The sequence below is a fragment of the Vidua chalybeata genome, chromosome 5 (genome assembly GCF_026979565.1).
Source record: "Vidua chalybeata isolate OUT-0048 chromosome 5, bVidCha1 merged haplotype, whole genome shotgun sequence".
NCBI lineage: Eukaryota > Metazoa > Chordata > Aves > Passeriformes > Viduidae > Vidua > Vidua chalybeata.
The window spans coordinates 58,064,321-58,083,968 of record NC_071534.1 but is presented as its reverse complement, the minus strand read 5'-3'; the positions used below and the strand labels follow the sequence as shown (position 1 = coordinate 58,083,968).

The 19,648-nt window shown below is 44.0% G+C and overlaps 1 protein-coding gene across 1 annotated transcript in view; it reads left to right on the top strand.

The window, feature by feature from the left end:
- Positions 1–6,024: 6,024 nt before the first annotated feature.
- Positions 6,025–19,648, top strand: part of SLC2A13 (solute carrier family 2 member 13) — a 142,328-nt gene continuing 128,704 nt past the window's right edge. Inside the window, exon 1 of the mRNA XM_053943108.1 lies at positions 6,025–6,755. Coding sequence (XP_053799083.1) covers positions 6,209–6,755 — 547 coding nt within the window. The 5' untranslated portion in view covers positions 6,025–6,208. The remainder of the gene's footprint in view (positions 6,756–19,648) is intronic.

Sequence of the window (19,648 nt, the reverse complement as noted above, 5' to 3'; positions counted from 1 at the left end):
AGCTTCCATTGTGCTCCTGCACAATGGTATAGTTCATGCATGAGCTCGCAGTAAGTTCTCTCTAAAAACCAATTAGCTCTTCTGGGGACTTTTCCCCTTCACAGCTGCTTCCCACAGGCTATTTCCTGAATAAGTCAATCTGCTCACCCAGAGTCTTGTGGCTCACCTTCCTGGCTCTGCTACATCTGTCACCTCATGACTGCTGCAGCCTGTGACAAACCACCTACAGCCTGAGCAGTGCTCTGTGACACCTCTCATCCTCACTTCTTCCCTGCTCCTCAGCAGAAAGCCAAGCCAGCATGAAAAAATCAGTCATGACTGCCCTGCTCTTGTGCCAGGAAAATGTTACAATTGCACTCTAAGAACATCCTGGGCTGCCCGCCCAGTGTTGTGCTGCCCTTCCAGCAGACAACCAGGGAGCTGAAATCCCCAGTAAGGCTGATTCCCCAGTGAAGTCAGAGGCTTCAGCCCCTGCCTCCTCCTAGTCTGCGGTCTGTAGTCCTCATCTAACACAACATCCCCCAGGTTGCTCCTTGCTGTGATCTTGACCCAGAAACCCTCAGCAGGTCTGTCTCCAGCTTGATATTGGGGCACTGCATTTGTCAAGGAGGTCCTTAATGTAAAGCATAACACCCCCAGCTCTTCTCCACCCATCCTTCTTAAATACTGTGTATCCATCCATGGCCACATTCCAGCTGTGTGCAGCACACCACAAAGTCTCTGTGTCCCTGACAGCAGCCTCGGCAACTGTGCCTGGCAGTGCAGCTGCTCCCCTGATTGCCAGGCACCAGGCATCACTGTGGGCACCTGAGGGAAGCCTCTGAGTGCCTGCCTTTAGATGCAAGCAAAAATGGGATGGCCTCAAATCTGCACTATTTAGGCATACAATTTGCAGCTGTAGAGAGAAGCAGGTGCAGAAATTTTGCATCATTAGTGAAAACAGCCTGGTACCTTGGAAAGCTGCTAGAAAGAGGTCCTGTGTGTTTAACTCCCATTCTTTCACACAGAGCACCATCAGCAGTGCCTCCTACGTATATCCAGGGCCATGTGTTGTCAGTGCCATATTGAAAGCAGAGTCCTCAGTGAACTTAAAGATGCTTTTTAAAAGTCGGTGGCATTGCTTTGTGATGGGTATTAGTGACTGTTCAACATTTCCTACTGGCAGCCTTAACCTTCCCTGGGGATTAGTACATCCACATATCAAATGCTTTGAAGGGGTCAAAAATCACTATTAATGCAATTTTCAAGAGTCTTTAATGTTATATTTAATATTATCACCTTGGCCGCTATGCTGCTTGTCAGGGAATTGTTAAAATTTCTAGAGGATGTTACAGAAAACATTTCACAGAGGATCTATTCTAAAGTGCAGCAGATTTTAATACTTACAGCAGAACAAAATAGATTTAAAAAAACCCATCCAGCTACACTGGTGGAAATAGGACTTTTGAAGTACAGACAGAGAAAGAAATAAAACAAGCAAGGAAACAATTACAAATGACAGTGTGCTGCAGCTACATCCTCTTTCCCAGCAATAGAAAGTGCTAGTTTTCAACTTCCACATCCCAGTATGACGCCTGGCATGTGTCAGTCAACTTTAGGCACTCTCGGAATGTATTTTGCCTTTGTACAGGGAATTCACATGGTACCATTTCCTTCTCATAGTTGCATGTCTCTCAGAAAAAATCCCACTAAACAAATTTTGGTGGTTTCATAGTCTGTCAGATCCAAAGGGTCAACCAACTTAATGAGTCAGTGACTGGATTCTTCCTGGTCTGATTCCAGTTTCATTTGCAAACTCGGAAAAGGCACTTCTGTAGAGTGTTCTGCTCTGAGGCAATGCAGTGTCAGGGCTGACTGCAAAGCCAGCTTTTAACCTGCAGCTTATAGGAAGTTCTTGGAACTTTAATTTGATGGAAATATTTTGCATTGATGAGGTGAGAGTTTATAAAGTAGTGAATTCATGCCAGGTCAGATGCTACTTTTTCAGGGATGGAGAATAGCATTTAGTCATAAATAAGCCTGAAAGCCTTTCTGATCTATTTTTCATTAAAGGATAGACAACTGATGTTCTGGTCTTATATAATCCATGGAAGGATTTGGTTTAGAAGTACTGTTCACCTTTTACAGAAATGGACTCTCATAAATAAAATCTGTTTAGTGAACAATAGAATGAAGGAGGTTTGTACTAAAATTAATGGGTCTGCATGTAGCGCTCTTCTTCCTGTATATGTCTTCCATGTACACCAGATGCTAGGTGTGTGCTGGAATAGAGCATTACTCTGATTCCAGAAATCTGAACTGACTGAGAGATGGCCTGTTGTTATTCTGGGCTTACCTGCAGCACTTGAGGAGGTTTCTCTTTGGCAGACAAACAGCTCTGTTTTGGCATACATCTGTTTGAAGATACAGTGTATGAAGAGAATTCCTGGTATCCCTGGAATCTCATGGGTAGTGTTGTGCCAAGTCCTTGATTTTCATGTTGCCAGGTGTTGTAACTAAATAATTATAACTTTTACAGGGTAATAATGACTTCATAAGGATTGTAAACTGGCAAAGCATCTTTGCAAGTACACAAATGTAAAAAATCCAAATTGTGCAATGATAAAAGTCTACATCCCCCTCTACCCCCACTCCCCATTTTGCACTGCCACTGGCTTTTAGGATGTGCTGGGCCCTGAATTTTAGAGCAATGCATTTAAATGTGCAGCCTGACCCTCACACCTGGACACCTGCACAGAGGTCAGTGCACAATTCTCTATTTCATGGCTAGAGATGCAGCCATTGGGGCACACTGGATTTAGTAGCACGTTTTCACATATGTTGCTACTGCCTGTACCAGAGACTCTGTTTCAGTCAGATCTTGTTAGATCTTCCTTCTGACAGCCAAAGGAAGGCCAGAAAGGAACTGTTCTCCTGCCAAAAAACTGAGTCCCTGCTCTAAAGCATAAAAAAGTTTTATATTTTAAAAATAGAGTTGAAAAATGTGTTTCTTGCAATTGCATTTTCAATAGGACTGAAGTGGGTTTGCTGGAATTCATATTTATAGAAAGAAAGAGAGTGAAATTATGCAAAATGTGAGCTCAGATGATTGGTAAAGTTACCTGGGATTGAAAGAACCTGTGATGTGACGTCTTAGCAACCTTAGCTGTACTGCTGCCAGTCTGTCAGGCAAAGAATGCTTCATCTCCCAGTTTGTCAGCTTCTTTCTGCCATCAACCATCATCCATACCCTTCTCCAGTGCTAAGGCTGTAACTCTTCCTACTTTTTAAGCAATTTATCTCTTAACACTTGACCAGTAGGATTAAATGCATGGTGCCAGTACATTCCTTATTAATAAATGATGCTACTTTCATTCTGAAAGGACTTTACAGAGAAGGTCAATAGTGATGTCCCAGTTTACAGTTTCCGATAACTGCAGTAGAAAGTAAACAACAGGCTAAAATAGTCTCACTGCAGACCAGAACACTCAGGAATAAAAGTAATATATAGCAGCATCCAGTCAAGGAGAGGTTGTGTATATGAGAGGCAACTTCTGTTGCGATATTGGAGAAGAATCTAATCAGGATCTGTACATATAAATAAGAACCCAAATCAAACACTGGAAGGATTACAAACAACTAAACTGTATTGAGAGCTCAGAGACAGGCACATTCAGATAAATGAATGACTCTGTCAAGATAGAGAAAATGGCTGGAGAAGGAAACTATCGAATATATCTGAAAGTGTCTTCTTTCCAAAGAGACCAAACAACATTGTAGTAGGATGAAGTTTGGAACAAAAGGAAGTCTTATAGCAATACACTGCTTATTTCAAATAGCTTCTAAACTCCTGTTTTCAGATCCTGTTTTTCTCTTTTAGAGAATTCCTTACAGTTATATTACGTTATATTAACATAATATTATAACGTATATCTAATATATATAACATATATGTTGTGGGAGGGGTTCCCGCTCTCCCATGGGAGGCGGCAACAGTTTAGGGAGATCTATCAATCAATTGTTGCTATCCACCCCCAGTTAAGTTGTCAGTCAATGTTCAGCATACTCCCCAGTTCTAGAAAGTTCGTTGGTTCTGTTACCCCTATTGGTCCCCTTTAGGAAACCACTCCTCCTCTGTATCCCCATTGGTTTGCTGTATATCACCCCATCCTATCTCCTCCCTTTTGCCTGCTCCCCATTGGGTGATTTGTACCCCAGCCACGCCTACTCTCTTCCCCTTATATACCCAGTCCCGCCTTCCCTCGGGGCTCCTGGGACCTACTCCCTCCTCGAGAGCTTGTGTTCCCTATCTCCTTCTCCCGCTCCTTCGCCTTCCTTCAATAAAGCCTCTTGGAATACTGCTGCCCAGGAGACCTCTCGTCATTTTGGTGGAGTTATCCGGGTTCCATCGTCTCCTCCCCTCAATATTTTATTTAGTTGATAATATCTGGACCAGTATTAGTATGTCACAGCTTGCTTTGAGGCAGAGGCAAACCACCAAAGAGGCTATGTGCAGCTGGCCATGTTGGACTTTGCTCTCTCTTCTAATTTTTAAATTCACATGGCTATGACTAGTACTGCTCACAAGGTGTGGGCTGGTAACTGATCCAGTTAATTACCAAAATTCTCTGGGTACTGGCTGGCCTCATTATGAGAATCTCTACAGAACACAGTTAAGTCAGAAGGAAAATGTTGTTTTATCCATACACGTGCCAATATACAAGATGTACAAATTATAATATTGTGATATTATGACATATACTTTTCCCCAAAAATGCATTGCATCTGGAAGGCCCTTCCATGCACACTAGCAGCAGAGCTTGCCTGGGTTCTCATGGAGCTGGGCACCTCTCCCTGCTGACAGGATCTGCCAGGCTCTGCATCCCGGTGAAAAATCCCCAAAAAGACTGTTTAAAGGTGGAACTACGAAAACACGATGCTCTACTTCAAGTACAAACACGAGAACAAGCTCCTAACTCTGCTCCTACATGGTGAGCAATCTGTCCCCCTCTGAACAACTGCTGGAAATTTCCCTTTTTTTTTTTTTTTTTTTTTTTTTGTAACAGAATCACAAAATTGTTAGGGTTGGAAGGGACCTCTGGAGACCATTCAAGGGTTACCTAGAGCAGGTTACACAGGAACACGTCCAGGTGGGTTTTCAGCGTCTCCAGGGAGCGAGACGTCCCTGGGCAGCTTGTTCCAGCGCTCTTGCCACGCTCTGTGGTAGCAGCGCAGCGCTGGCTCCAGCTCCCCGTACAGCCGGCAGGGACGGGGGCGGGCAGGCTCGCTCAGAGCCCCTGCAGTGACAGCCAGCCGCTGCAAAGGCATCAGCGCCGAAGGGCTTTTTGGAGCTGTGCAGCCCCAGGGCCCGTCCTGTTCAACATCCCGAAAAGAGGGAGAGCAGGGGAGGTCGGGACAATATCAATCGACACTAACGATCTGAAATGGTCCCCGCAACTGAGCTTGGACGAAGAGAGCCGGGAGATTCCAGTAAGGAAAACCTGCTACTCCCGTGCTCAGCAGCATAGCCAGTGTCACCCAGTGCTTCAGAAAATGACAAACGAGGACGCGGAACGCTGTCTTCGTTCAAACGATCCAGTTACTAAATCAACTGGGATCCTTACGCGTGCCTGGCACCCGGACAGCGCTCCCCAGGCAGCGCGGAAACCGCGCGGGGGGCAGGCGGGCAGCCCCCTGCACCTCATGCAGACGGGGGCTGCCAGCGGGAACAGCTCCGCGGGCTCGGGGACCGGCCCCCGGGTTTGCGTGGCGTCCACCCGCCCTGGGCTTCCTTCCTGGCTTCCATCCCGACTTCCTTCCTGGTCCCAGCGCACATCGCCAGCCCCGCCGCCCGCGAGTGAGTGCGGCGGGGGCGCTCCGTGCGCAGGCGCTCCGGGCCGCGCCTGCTCCGTACCGGGAACGGCGGGAGGCGGGGGGCGGCCGAGCCCGCCCCTGCGCCCGCCGGGCCGCGCTCGGCGCTGTCCCCGCCTGCCTCCGCCTCCAGCTCCGCCCGGGCGCTGGGAGCGGCGGCAACTTCCCCTCAAGTCCGCCCGGCGGCGGGGGGACGATGCGACCCAGCTGAGCGTGGCCCGAGAGGGGCGGGCGCGCTGAGGACGGGCAGCGTCGGCAGCAGCGGCAGCCCCGCCGCCCTAGTCTAAGTAGCCCGGCAGCCGCCCGCCTCAGCCCCCTGCCCTCCCCCGGTCGGGGCGGGAGCCGCCGCGGCCGTCCCATGTCCCGCAAGGCCAGCGATAATGTGGAGTACACGCTGCGGAGCCTGAGCAACCTGATGGGCGAGAAGAGGCGGCGGCAGGCGGACGGGTCCGCCGGCTCGGGCGCGGCGGCGGGCGAGCGGAGCCTCATCGCCGCCGAGTCCTGTTCCAGCCTCAACAGCGCGGCGTCGGGCGGAGAGCTGGAGCGGGCGGCGCGGCGCCAGTTCCAGCAGGACGAGACGCCCGGCTTCGTCTACGTGGTGTCGGTCTTCTCCGCCCTGGGGGGTTTCCTCTTCGGCTACGACACCGGTGTGGTGTCGGGGGCGCTGCTCCTCCTCAAGAGGGAGCTCAACCTGGACGCGCTCTGGCAGGAGCTGCTCGTCTCCAGCACGGTGGGCGCCGCCGCCCTCTCCGCCCTGGCCGGCGGCGTCCTGAACGGGCTGTGCGGCCGGAGGCCCTGCATCCTGCTGGCCAGCGGCCTCTTCACGGCGGGGTCCGGCGTGCTGGCCGCCGCCCGCGACAAGGAGACGCTGCTGGCGGGACGCGTGGTGGTGGGGCTGGGCATCGGTGAGTGCCGCACCGCCCCGCCCGGCTCTCTCTCCCGCGGGGACCCGGCTCTTGCCCGGCGGGGGCAGCGCTCCCCCGGGGCAGGTTTAGCCGAGCCGGGAATCGCCCGTCCCTGCATGCCCGCAAACCCCTTGCGGTGAAGCAGAAGGCGAAGTAGTCCCGGAGTGCCCAAGGTTGGGGAGCTGGCGAGGGGAACGCTTGGCTGAGCGAGGTCCGGGGCGGGGGTCCCATGGCCATCGCGGCGCGGTGTGCAAGGGGACCGGGTGTGTGCTTGCCCTCTTCGATTTTATTACAGGTGATGTAGTCCTGCCCCGATACTGGGGAGTTGTCTCTGTACGAGGAGAAAGGTCTCGCATCCTTTCTGCGGTTTCATGTTTAGGGTGGTCTGTCAGTGTCAACACCGCACGCCGCAGGCTTTGCATTTTGAAGGGGTTCTGGGAAGTCAGGGGCGAGGAGATCACGCCTGTCTTTCTGAACTCTACTACTGGTAGATATACCTCTCTACAGGTTCGCTGCATAGCCTTACTTGGGCGCTAAAGGAATGCCTCTCGGGCAAAATGAGGTGGTAATCTCCCTGGTCTGAATAAGTTAACGCTTGCTTTGGAAGGCTTTGGATTTCATTAATGATATACTGAACGTGAATTGTTGCTCTTTATTTGCCTTCCTATATGGGTTCCAAGCAGTGGGTTCTCGTAAAACTTTGTAGTTGTCCCAAGGAGCTTGCAATGTTGAGGATTGTTTCCTCTGACCTGTGAGACTAGTTTCTGTGCCGACTGTATCCTAAATAGCCCTCAAGCCCTCTTCAGCTTCAGCTGCCATCCTATCTGGCAGTAATTGAATTATACTCATCATCTAAGATGGGCTGTATGAGGTTAATCAGAATTCTTGGACTATAGTAGGTATAATCTTGCATCCCTTTCTATCTGAAAGCACAAATTGAGAACTAAAATTGTTTTCGTCTGTGTAGCAAAGTTATGTTTCTTAGCCATTGGATAATTTTCTGAGTCCTCGGGCTTGTTATAGACACACTTTCTCTGATGCAAATCGTGGCCTTATTAAGGAAGAAAAGTTAGTGAGTCATAAGGGCTGTCAGAAATAAAATTGTCTCCATCCATGAAAGGGATTATACTGGTTTTCCCATACAGCAACATCGAGTTGCAGTTTTCCTACCTCAGTTGGATGGTTTTTTTTAGTTTTTCTTTTGAATGCTATCTTTCTGCATGTTTTTTGTTTTATCAAGATTTCAGACTGCAGAATGTTGATAATATTGGTCATGAAGTTCAGGAGGCAAAACTGAATTTGACTATGAGATTGCACGGATAACAGGAATTTTGATGGCAATATGTAGTACATATGTGGTAGATACTAAAGATACCAAATGTGATGTCTTTTTGTGTTTGTAAAGCTTGTCATGTTCCTTTTCTGTAACTGGTTGCAATGACAACTTCAGGGGCTGTAGAGGAATGAAATGGATGGATGGTTTGCTTGACTCCTGTGTGTGTGTATTTTGTAGAGAGATACATAAGCATATTGGAATTGTCTGACAGTAGTGCAAATAAATGATATTCAAATTGTTGGAGAGATATGAGACCTGGGACTTAATATAATCAATATATAAGCAGAAATGAAAACTAGGAGCCCTAGATCTCTTGTGTGCACTGGGGAGAGCAATCTCTCTTTTGCCTCTGTCCACATCAGGGACAGAGGTGGTGGTTCTGCTGGGACTCTGGAGAGCTGAAATAAGAAATGAAAAATGTTCTGAGGATTTTGGAGCACAAAGACAATAATTTGTGTTTTAAAAATGTGATGTTTTCTTTATTTTTTTTTTAATCACTTACTGCCTTTCTTTATGTGAAGTAGCTTAGGGCCAGAAACAAAGCTTTACCTCAGATTGCTGTGACTGAAGTATGATAAGAGACTCCAGAAATCGCAGAGTCCAGTCGTAACATGGTTTGTTTTACAAAAGAAAAAACCTGTTGTGGTTCAAAGCTATTCTCATATAGCAAGCTGGAACAGTCTTTACATTAAATCCCCCACCAGAGGGAGCCTGGATAATTTCATGAGGGCATTAGAAATTGGTGGAAGTTTTTTCTTCCCTTTCATCTCTGAGACTTCTGGCTATCATTTTACTGCCCAAAGTGAGCCAGAGCTTCCTAGTGTTGGTGTGAGAAGTCTGTTCAGTAATGTGACACTTCAGCAATAATACAAACTGCTAAAATGTGAGGGTGCAGTGGTGTTGTGTTATGAATGCTTTTCTACCTGAAAACCAGTAAAAAATTCTTAATTGTGCATAATTTTATACATTTCTTAGGTTTCTTTCCTGTAGCTCTCTGCAAATTGCCCATCAAGAGATCTACTCCAGATATGTGTGGAGTTTTTTGCATTTACTAAGTGAATTACTGTGTTATGATCAGTACTGTGGTGCTGTAAACGCAGATGTGGTAATGTTCCTTCTGCCCTTGCTGGTTGCCGGGTAGATCAGTGTTAATTTTGTCTGTGTGAGAAAATGGCTATTTTTCTTGTGACTGCGATTTATAAAGGAATAAAGTTAAACTTTCAAGGATGAAAACCAGAGGATATATGCTGAAATGAGGAACATCTCTCGTTTGTCTGTCTTGTCCATTTTCTACTATTTTCCTTAGAGGTCTTTTGAAATGGAAAAACTGTCCTTTTTCTACAGCCATTACAGAATGAGATGTTTCTGGAAATAAAGACTTTCTCTCAAGGACAAGCCTAAATCCTCTTTTGTTGTAAATGTTGAATAGATTTTTATGGTGGAAACAGTTATGTTCCCTTTCTGTCCCTCTTTCCCTCCATATTAATATGAAATATAGAGAATGCATAAAAAGGGAAAACATTTTCAGCGTGAGCTTAGAATATCCTTAGATCTTTTTAGATCTGATTTTTTAAATACATAGTTCATGGCAGTTCCAGGCTAAATGGCTTAAGAACAAGGTTATGGCCATTACTCCCTCCTACCTGCCCATTTCCAAACGTATCTGGTGTCCTGGACTCTTTAGGAATTTGTCTGAGCCAGATGTCAGGAATGCAACACTTGGACAGATATTCATTACAGCAAATGGGGGCAAAATCCAAACATTTAGGAAATTGGATTGCATGTGCTTGGTAACACTTAGTATGAGCTTAGCTAGGTAAAGAAGTCATTGGTACAAAGTGTGCTTGGACCTTTGGCATCTGATAATGGTGAAGGCTTCCTCCTGTTGTGTTGGCTACTGTAGTTTGGCCACTGTGCTTGACAGGAAAGCTGGGTTCTTCACTGGGCTCATATTTGGTCTCTCCCAAAGCCTGAGGTCAGGCCAGAACTGAAACAATAAAAGCAAGAACCAGGCATGACTGGAGATGAGAGTTATTTCTACTGAAAACTTGCTGTCTTGAGAAGGAAGGCAAAGAGTGAGAAGAATAATCACTGGAGCTAAACCAGCAGAGACTAGAAAGGATAATAATAAACAGCCATGTTTGCAAAATCACTTCTTTCTTAGGCTGTGATCAGTCCAATGTCCCAGTTTGCCTGAACCCATTGGCCATGGTTTGCCAACAGCTCATCTGTCTGCAATAGGAGTTGTTTATCCTTCTGTCATCTGGGGATGCTGAAGGTTTTAAGCTTACAGCTGGTGTAGGTGGGTGTTGGCATGGTGCTTCAGGTAGTGAGCTGTTCAGGTGACTTTTTCAAGGACACTTACCACCTGTGGAAGGAAAGCAGCTTGAGCAGAGTTCAGGAAGTGACAGCATTAAGCTTGCTCCTCCATAGCTGATCTCTGTCTTGATGTACAATCATTAGCTGGATAATTAGATACTCCTGTCTTGTTTGGCATGCAGAATGAATGGTGCTCAATTAATGACCAGCCTTTCAGGGTTTCGTTTTCTTGCTGAATGTGTGGCTTAGACATTATTAATGCACACATTACCCAAGCTCTCATGAAAGCAGAGTTACTTAGGATTGTAGTACATGTATGTTACTGAGTCTGCAGTGCAATGGGGACCTGCCTGGTTAAGTGCCTTATTTTTTCCTCGACTACTGTCTTTCATACATGAGATTTCTTCACAATGCAAGCCTACAGTGCTTGCTTTGTGCTCAAAATGTCTGTAGTATTTTTTTTTAAAGGCTATATTTGAGTCTGACATATGTAGTGCTCCTGGTAGCATCTTTTCACTACATATGTAGGTCATTTTCTGAGCAGAGGAAACAAGACTGTACACAGAATTAGACAGGAGTGAAAAGTTCTGGCATATGGTTGTGGCTCCCCTGGTAGGGCTGGCTTCTATTGACAATAAGGTTCAATGCCAAATGACAAAAATAACCAAATTTATCCAAAGGACTTGCATCATGTCATACAGTACAAACTGTACAATAGTTGAAGTGGTTAAGTAAAGGTCTGCCATATAATTTGGACTACTAGATATGGTTGGAAATAGTAGAAAATAACTGGTATTTCATAAGCAATACATGTTGCCTATGAAAGATTAGGATATGTGTGCTGGTTTTTATTACTACTTTTTTTTTTTTTTTAATACAACTGATCTTTTTCATGTATTTTTCAGTGTATTTTTATCTTGGAAAACCAGATTAATCTTCTCATCCTCCCTCAGCAACCCAATATGGGAAGCTCTGAAGCTTCAGTCTGTTTTTATAACTGAGTGTCCACCAGCTTTTTTTAAAAGTAAATGTACCACCTTGGTACATTTTGGAGTCACCTTCAACCCCCAAATATGCTGTGCTGCTTCTGACAGATGCTTGTAATTTTCAGTCCAGAGGTTCATAGGCTATTTTTACCTCTGGAGACAGTGGTAAAGTATAAGCTGGCAGTAGGGATGGAGGGGAATGGAGAGACAAATTTCTGGGTTGTTGCAATTGACTCTTGTGCTGTCACTGCCCACAGATGGTCATCCAAGCTTCCAGGATCTAAAGGTACTGACATTACTGTGTGTGCTCAAGATTGAATCTCTGTATCTTAAGAGCTTAATCTGTTCTTGTGCAAAAGCATCTGGAAGGATACATTAGCTTCTGATTTGAGCTGAAATCTTTCAGGGTACCAGGATTAATTTAAGATTTAAAATGGTGTCTTTTGAAGTCCTCTAATTTTGTGTGCCTTGGACAGGATACACAGTACTATGCTCAGTTCACTCTCATGTCAACCAGCACTGACTCCATTATTGTTTTGTCTGATGGTATAATACAAAAATCAGCAATTTGCACCTGAATGTTGCTACCTTATATTTAGTGACAATTTCAGAATAAAATGTTAAGTACACAGAGTTATATCTAAGAGAATGTTTGGATTTTTGATTCTTCTGGACACTCTTTAAAGTCATAGGGGAGGTGTTTTGGCCTTTTTGCTATTTTTATTTAACTTAAAAAAGAAATTAATTCCCATAGTTCATAAACCTTGTATTTGTTTTCTGTCTTTAAAACATGGGAATTTTTCTAAAATAATTTTCCCTGTACTTGGTCAAACTGTTCTATTAAAACATAATCCCTGTTGGATTATAAGTATCTTTGTTCTGGAAAAAAATAGAAAGCATCCATTTCATAGCTGACATAAAGTTGAAATTATGGTCTTCTTACTCCTGATAAAAAGGCAACTTGAAGGAAGCTTGTGTTAAATGTGTAAACAAGTGTTTGCTTACCTTGAAAAATTCATGTGGGCACTGTAGGTGGGCTTATTTTCAAAATGCTTTGTTTGCTGCAGGAACAGGAGACCAATGGCATCCACTTACTGTGATGTTAGAGACATCATCATTCAGCTGGATCTCTTGGGTCTGAGTGACTTGTTTGGCTGAAATTTGCACCAGTCCTGTGAGCAGAGGCACAAGTCAGGATATCTGAGGACAGTCCAAGCAGCAGATTCGAGGTGCTGGCTTCTGTCTCGTGCTGTGCACTGTCAGAACTTGCACTTAATTTTTGTTCTGAGCATACTAGTCTGTACTTTGCCAATTGTATCCTGAGAAGCAATGAAAAACATGAATCACTGAAAAGGAGGTGCTGAAAAGGTCTTTTAAATTATGTTTTTCCTTACCTCATTATCAGTAGACTTCGAGATTAATTATAGCAGATGTGTGCTCTTAAGTGGAGTTTTATCGAATATATCCTATTTTAAAATACATTAATTTCTTTTAAAAGTAGTATTTTAAGAATCTTAGGGATCATTACATTCAAATATGGTAAGCTTTTGAGTTGCAAGTCCTACAGAAGTCCTGAAAATTGGTGATTTCTACCTAAGGTGGTTGGACTCAAAGTGAAAAATTGTGGCTGTGCAGCATGCTGGCACCACAGAGGTATAATGGGCCTGATGGATAGCTTTGTTTGCAAAATTGCTTTATGGGTCTTCATCAGTGGGCTTTCACATCTGACCTGTACAATCAATGTTTCTGGTGTGAAGCTTGTGAAGAGCCTCGGTCTGAGTTGAGCTGCTGGAAGCCTGAAACCAGTGACTGATGAACATCAGGAGAGCAGAGTTCCACCTTTGGGCTTTTCTTTGCAATGATTATGCCTGTGAACAAGTATCAAGAGAAGCAGTTGTTAATTCTGTTGTAGAGATCTTGTGTAACACGGCTCTGGATGAGTCTGGAGCCATCTGATTACTTGAGCTAAAGTCTCTTGTAAGTCTTTTGATGCAACTTGGGTGCAAACTCTTCTAAAATTTATTTTGCACATGATAGTTGTAGAAATGAAGGTTTAAAAGCACACATTCCTGTTCTTTCCATTTCTGATCTTCCTTTGATTTGTTGTCAGATTTAGACTGATTTCATAAAGGATTTATTCAAAGTAAATGCATGGTCTGAAGGGGATTTTTTCATAGGTGGTTTCTTATTTTGGCTCTTTATATACCAAGTCACTGAACTTAGGTTTCTTAGCTCAGACAGTCTGTCCCTCCTTCCTTCACAAGTCGCTTCCAGATGTGCTGCTGGCACAGATGAAGTGCCACACTGTGACCCCAGAGCCCCTCCTCACCCATCTAGCTGGCTGTGGATGGGCCACAACACCCTTTCAGCCATGGGGTTGGCCGCTGTGTTCCCACTTCTCCCTAGGTTTGGTTTCTTATCAGCTGAACAGTAAGGGTGTCTGCCTCTTCTGCACTTGGGGACAGACTTACTTTTGTGTTCCTCCCTTTCAAACTGCAGATTCTTGTTTGAAGCCCCCATGTATGCCCTAGGGATTGCACCTGGGTTGACTTTCTTTGGAGTTCTTCATTTCATGTGGCTATGTGCTAGTGAGCTCAGACACTGAAGCAGTTGTGTAAATTTAATAAATAAAAAAAAAAAAGAGGTGTATGTGTATTGATAAATGCAACATTTTGCCTTTACCTTGGGCTTGTCCTTTAGTTGTCACTCAGGGGTTTTTCCCCCCTCCTCTGTAGATGAGTTTTTTAGTTGTGTGTATTCAGGAGCTGTCAACCTAGCTTCTCTGCCTGAACTTTTCTTCCACCCTCCTCCTTGATTTTTCCAGTGTAATTCAGCAAGGGAGCAGCCCTCTGAAGGAGGTTTGTCCTCTGTGACTAATCTGAATGGCTTCTTGGTTCTCAGTACAGCTGATGTTTTCTAGCCTGGAACTGACCTTGGGCTTATCTTTTGTGATTGTTCTACAGCAACAAGCATATACTACTTCTACTTCTGAGTGACAAGACAACTTCCAGCCAAAAAAAAATTTCCAGGCAGTGTGGAGAAACACAGGAATACCTGATGCTTTTAGCACACGGGCTGTCAGACACTGCAAGGCTGAACAGTCTTCAGGGAGAAGTAAGGAGTCTCTTTCTTCTCCTTGAAGGCCTGTGGCAATTGCATCAGGCGTCAGTTCTAGAACTTTCTGGTCTCTTTTCAGCACTGTATTTGGAAAGAACTGAGTTCCACAAGTCTCTTCTCAAGTGGTGGCTTTGAGGAGCTCTCTAATCTAATGAACAGCCAGCCAAGCATGCTCAGTTGTTTCTGAGGCAGGAGTCAAGCGGTTGTCAATCTCCAGATGATAGACACAAAATCAGGAGATGCCAAAAATGGTGGAGAACCTGCTATGTAAACAAAAATGTGTAGCTAAAATTACAGTCACCTTGACATCACCCATATTTTCATAGTCTAGACAAAATAAAATAGTTCTAGAAACTTGGTACCATAAGTGGGAGCCCTATGGCAAGAGTTTGCAAGCCTTTTCCCAGAAGTGGGAGTTTCTGCAGGCTAACCTGCAGAAACAAGAAGTAACAGCCCTTTTGTTTCCCTTTTCATTTGTTTAGGAGCCTCATGTATGTGGTTTTCTGTACTGTTGCTTCCCTTGAAAGGGAAGCAAAACCAGTGATTGTGGTTTGAATGTGTCTATGCATATAATCACTTTGGAAAAAGATTGTTTTCCAGCATCTGGAAGTATTCAGTATGTGTTTGTGTTTAGCCACAGCTCTTCTACTTTGCTGCCTTTCTCTGGAAGTACAGGGGAATGCATTCTAAGTTGAAAAGAGCAGAAGAACCTGCCTGGGGTTACACAGTTTGTATTGCTATGCTGTGGGGTGTATGGCCTTGTAAATAGGGAATGTGTTCTGGTGAGTGCTGCTCTGAGAAACATCTACTGAATTGATTGCTGGCATGTGCCAGTGGAAGAAGCTTTTAATTTCTGTTTGCTTGTAAGAAATTCTCTCCTTTCTGTGCAAGAACCCTACAAAGAGTTGACCAATCTCCCTTTCTTAGTAACACTGGATAGTTCTCTAAGTATGTTTTTGTAGTTTCAGCACTCCTACTCTTGGTTCACCAGATAAGAACTTTGAACTTAGGCCTACTCGAAGGTGCCAATAATTTGAACATTAAATCCATCTTGAACTGACCACACTTCTAATAAATGAGTGGATGTCAAAGTTTTGCATTGAGTTTTTTGTTCTTTTTTGACTGTCTTCTTTCCTTCAAGGTGAGAGTCATAAAAGCATGAAGGTGACCTTAATGTCATTAAATAACTTCAGGTTGTTAGGATTGATACATTGCTGTGGGAGCAGTGCCATTGTTCATAAGCCATCAATTACATTTATTCTAATAGAAAAGTTAGATATTGGTAGTATTTGAAAACTGTAGCAATTGCCTAGATTCGTGCCCTTCCCTGAGCTGTCTTCTGCAGTTCATGAGATCTTGCTTTTGCACCTCTCTCATTTCCAAGGGCAAGAGATGAGCAGATATGGAAGTACTCCTCCTTTTCCCTAGTGCAGAGCAGAACTGCTGTGCCTAGAGGAGTGGGCAGGGAGGAGGAGCACTAGTGCTATCCTGTTCTCATGCCTTGTGGTGCAGTTTAGCCTCCAAAACAAGACCAGACCAGCTGGTGGGAATGGGCAGCTCCTGTTTGCATCCCTCTGATTTCCTCCCTTAAATTACCATTGATTCTTGTTCAAAGCCTGTAATGGTACTACTTGGAAGTTATCTGTGATTCTGTGGGGGTTTAAACTAATATTATGAAAATTCAAACGTTATGACCCTTTAGGTTTTACAGCTCTAGTGTTGGAGGAACTTGCAGTACTTAATCTGGAAAAAATAGAGTTGTTGATTTACTCTATCATTAGCTCACAAAAATGAATAGGCAGTCAGGATTCAATAATTTCTTTAAGGAAGAATTTCTTTAAGCATCAGGTGATCCTGATGCTGAAGACAACTAACTTCTGAGCATGTTGCAATTTTTTCTCATGCTGTTGTAGCATAGGTTTTATATTCCAGCTGTAAAAATGGTCAACATTCCAATTGTAAAAAATTATCAGGAGTTATGAAAGAGAAAAAAAAAACCTACTCTCTTAAAGGTGCCTAAAGAAATTCAGAAACAAAACCTCTTTACTGAAGCTAATAAATACACTTAATAAAGTACTTCTGAGATTTTTATAGGAAAAGTGGTAGATAACTAAATTATGATGAAAGCCATGACAAGAAGGCTGGAGCAACTTCAGCAATCTAGAAATATAACAAGCACAGAGCCTACATGAGGTGTTGGAGCCAGGGAATATTTTTACTGCCTCTTTGAACATCTTATTGGAGTGCAGGTGGGAACAGGGAGAGCTGGGAGCCTGAATTCTTGTATAGCTGGTGGAGGATGGTATACCAGAATCCCAAAGTCAGAGACCTCAGGTCAGATTTAGTACTCCTTTTTTCAATAGGTGATAGTAGGAAAGAAATACCCATTCTTATGGCACTTTTTGTATATTTAAGGTTCAAGTCAGTGTGCTTTGTTTACTGTTCCTAGTTGTATGAAGACCTATTCTGCCTGTTATTTTGAATTTACTTTTCTGCTTGTAACTGCCTACCTAGGAAGCTTTGTTTATGAGGTTAAGGAGATAAAAATCATAGGGACCCATCACTAAGTATTTGCTCTCTGGTTTGGTTAGTTAATTTTTTTAGGATTGTTGGTTGGAGCTCTGATGGAGAGTGTGGAGAGTCTAATATCTGAGGAAGGCAGTGTGGTAGTGGATGAACTGGAGCACGCTGAGCATGGTGGAAGTAGTGGATAAGTCCAAAGCTGTGTGTACTTTAAGCATGCACTTCAGCAGATGTTTGCATACAAGTGACTTTTTTGTTTGTTCACAGGTCCTTGATTATTGAACTGTTGAGGTCAGTAGTAGCTATGTCAGCACAGGAAATGGGGAATCTGCCTGAGGGGAAAAGGTAAGACTAGTTTTATTCACTGTGGAGTTCAGCCAAGGCTTTTGCCTGGTAGACTCCCTGCTCCTGCATTAATCATAGGTGCTGCTGACCTCACCAGTCCAATTCACATTGGAGCAGCTTGGTACAAATGAAATCCAAAGCCACCTGGGCAATTTCAGGATCCTGAAAATAGAGGTGGACAAGGCTAAAATGTTGCACATAGGCATTCATGATGTTTTATCCCAAAAATTCAATCACTGTGAGAATATTTTGAGCTGGTACTTGTGTCTGGTTTTGTGCTGTGTGTTGTTCTTGGTTAGGAGGAGAAATAAAGCACAAATCCTTCCTCTTGCAATGATTGACTGGTGTGTTCTTGGAAAAAATCATCGGTGCATTTAGCAGAAACGTGGGCACACATTGAGTAGAGCATTACACAAATAATGTTAGCTTCTTGTTTAGTGAGTGGGAATGTACTTTACTAAGTTCTTTGACAATTGGGATGAGAAGATACTATTTATCATAAAATCTAACATTTGTTTGCACCTGTGTAGTCTGTGTGATTTCCTTGTGCATCTTGCCATCCTGCAGGTTTAGGGCTTCACTCTGCTCCTGACCCCAGTCTTTAGGTTTTATAGCTGGGCTACACAAAATATTATCATTTTCAACAGCCTGTGTGCTTCTGAAAAAGCTGGAGTTTCATGGTGTCTTTTTTAGGTCATGCTTTCTTGTTTTTTAGGTCACGCTTTCTTGTTTTACCTTCTGTTGTGTCTCTGATGGTGACTTTAGAATGAGAAGAGATGCTGTTTGTGTTTTGGCTTTGATTCTGCCTGCTCTGTCCCCACCTACTCCTTCCCTTCATTCAAAAGCTGTCTGTTCTGTCACTCTGCAGGCCTCTCTCTGATTCAAAGTTAATTGCTTTTCCTGACATCCGTGTAATATCTGGGCTATTAATCATTATCCTCTTAGATGTGGAGTGTTTCCTTGCACAGGAGGAAACAGTGCTCCAAGCTTATTACACAGAGTGCAGAGAAGGCTTCTCCTCATAGCTCAAAACCAGCAGTTCCTGCCTCCTCTGTAATATCAGTTGGATCTTTAGCAGGATCTGAGCCACCTGTTTAGAACAGTTGTGCTTAATCTATTCAGAAGTTAATTCTCAGTAATTTATCTTGTAGTGGTGAAACTTCTAAGGGACTGTGTGCATGTTTTCTGGTGTACTTTGTCTAGAATGTTAACATATTTCTGACTGACTTAATGAAGCCTCTGCTTATATGCTCCCTTGTGTCTTCGATCCCTGAGTATGGATTTGTGTGTGTGACTGTTCCAGACGGGTTGTTGGGGCATCAGTTTCTATGGCAGTGTGCTGGTTGGATGAGGGCAAGCCGGGCTGCCTGTTAGCCTGCTGTCTCAGGCTTTGGTATTCATTCTGCTTTTCTTCCTGGAGACTCTTCATGGGATACATGGAATGGAACTGTGCTTGTGTGTTAAGTGTGATGGGGACTTGTTATGAACTACTTTGCTACAGTCAAACTGATAGTCAGTTTTCCAGTTTTTGTAGGTGCAATGGCTTTTTACCCCCCAAGTTTCTCCAGGGAATTTCATTTGGGCTGGGATGTAGGGAAATCAGTCCTTGCACTGGTGCATAGAAGGAGGAACGGGAAGTGTGAGTGCTAAAGCAGCACTATTTGAACTTCAGTAACTCATCTGCCATACTTGTCTTTCCTGGCCCATGTTGGTGAGAAATGATGTCTGATCCTGGTCTTCTAGACAGCCATGTCGGGAAGTAGGAAGGAATGAAGACATCTGGAGAGTTCCACATGTACGTGTATGCACAGAAAGAATTGAGTAATGAAATAAAATTATATTGCTGAGTATTTTAATTAGGAGTTGATTGTATTTTTGTGGTGAGAAAAAAGGAGATTGAAGATGGTTATGCAAGAGGATACTGTAAACCAAGTGTACAGATTTTCAGGATTAGTGTGCTTGAAACAGATTCCACAGCTGTGCTCTGGAGGACAGGAGAAGATATGAAGAATGGATCTCGGGTATGGGGCCATTCTTTCTGCTTTTAGTGGCTGATACTGCTGGCAAATAGAAATAAAAACCAAGGAACACTCAGAACGACTGTGAAAAGGAGACAAAGTAAAGCAAACACTTCTCAACCTATTATTGCTTTAGGGATATGTGAAAGGTAGATCTCAAGATGATGACCAGTAGACATTTAAAGTGCTGAAAGCACACACTGCATTGGAAGCATAGTCCATGAGGAGCTTTTCTAGCTGTTATATTAT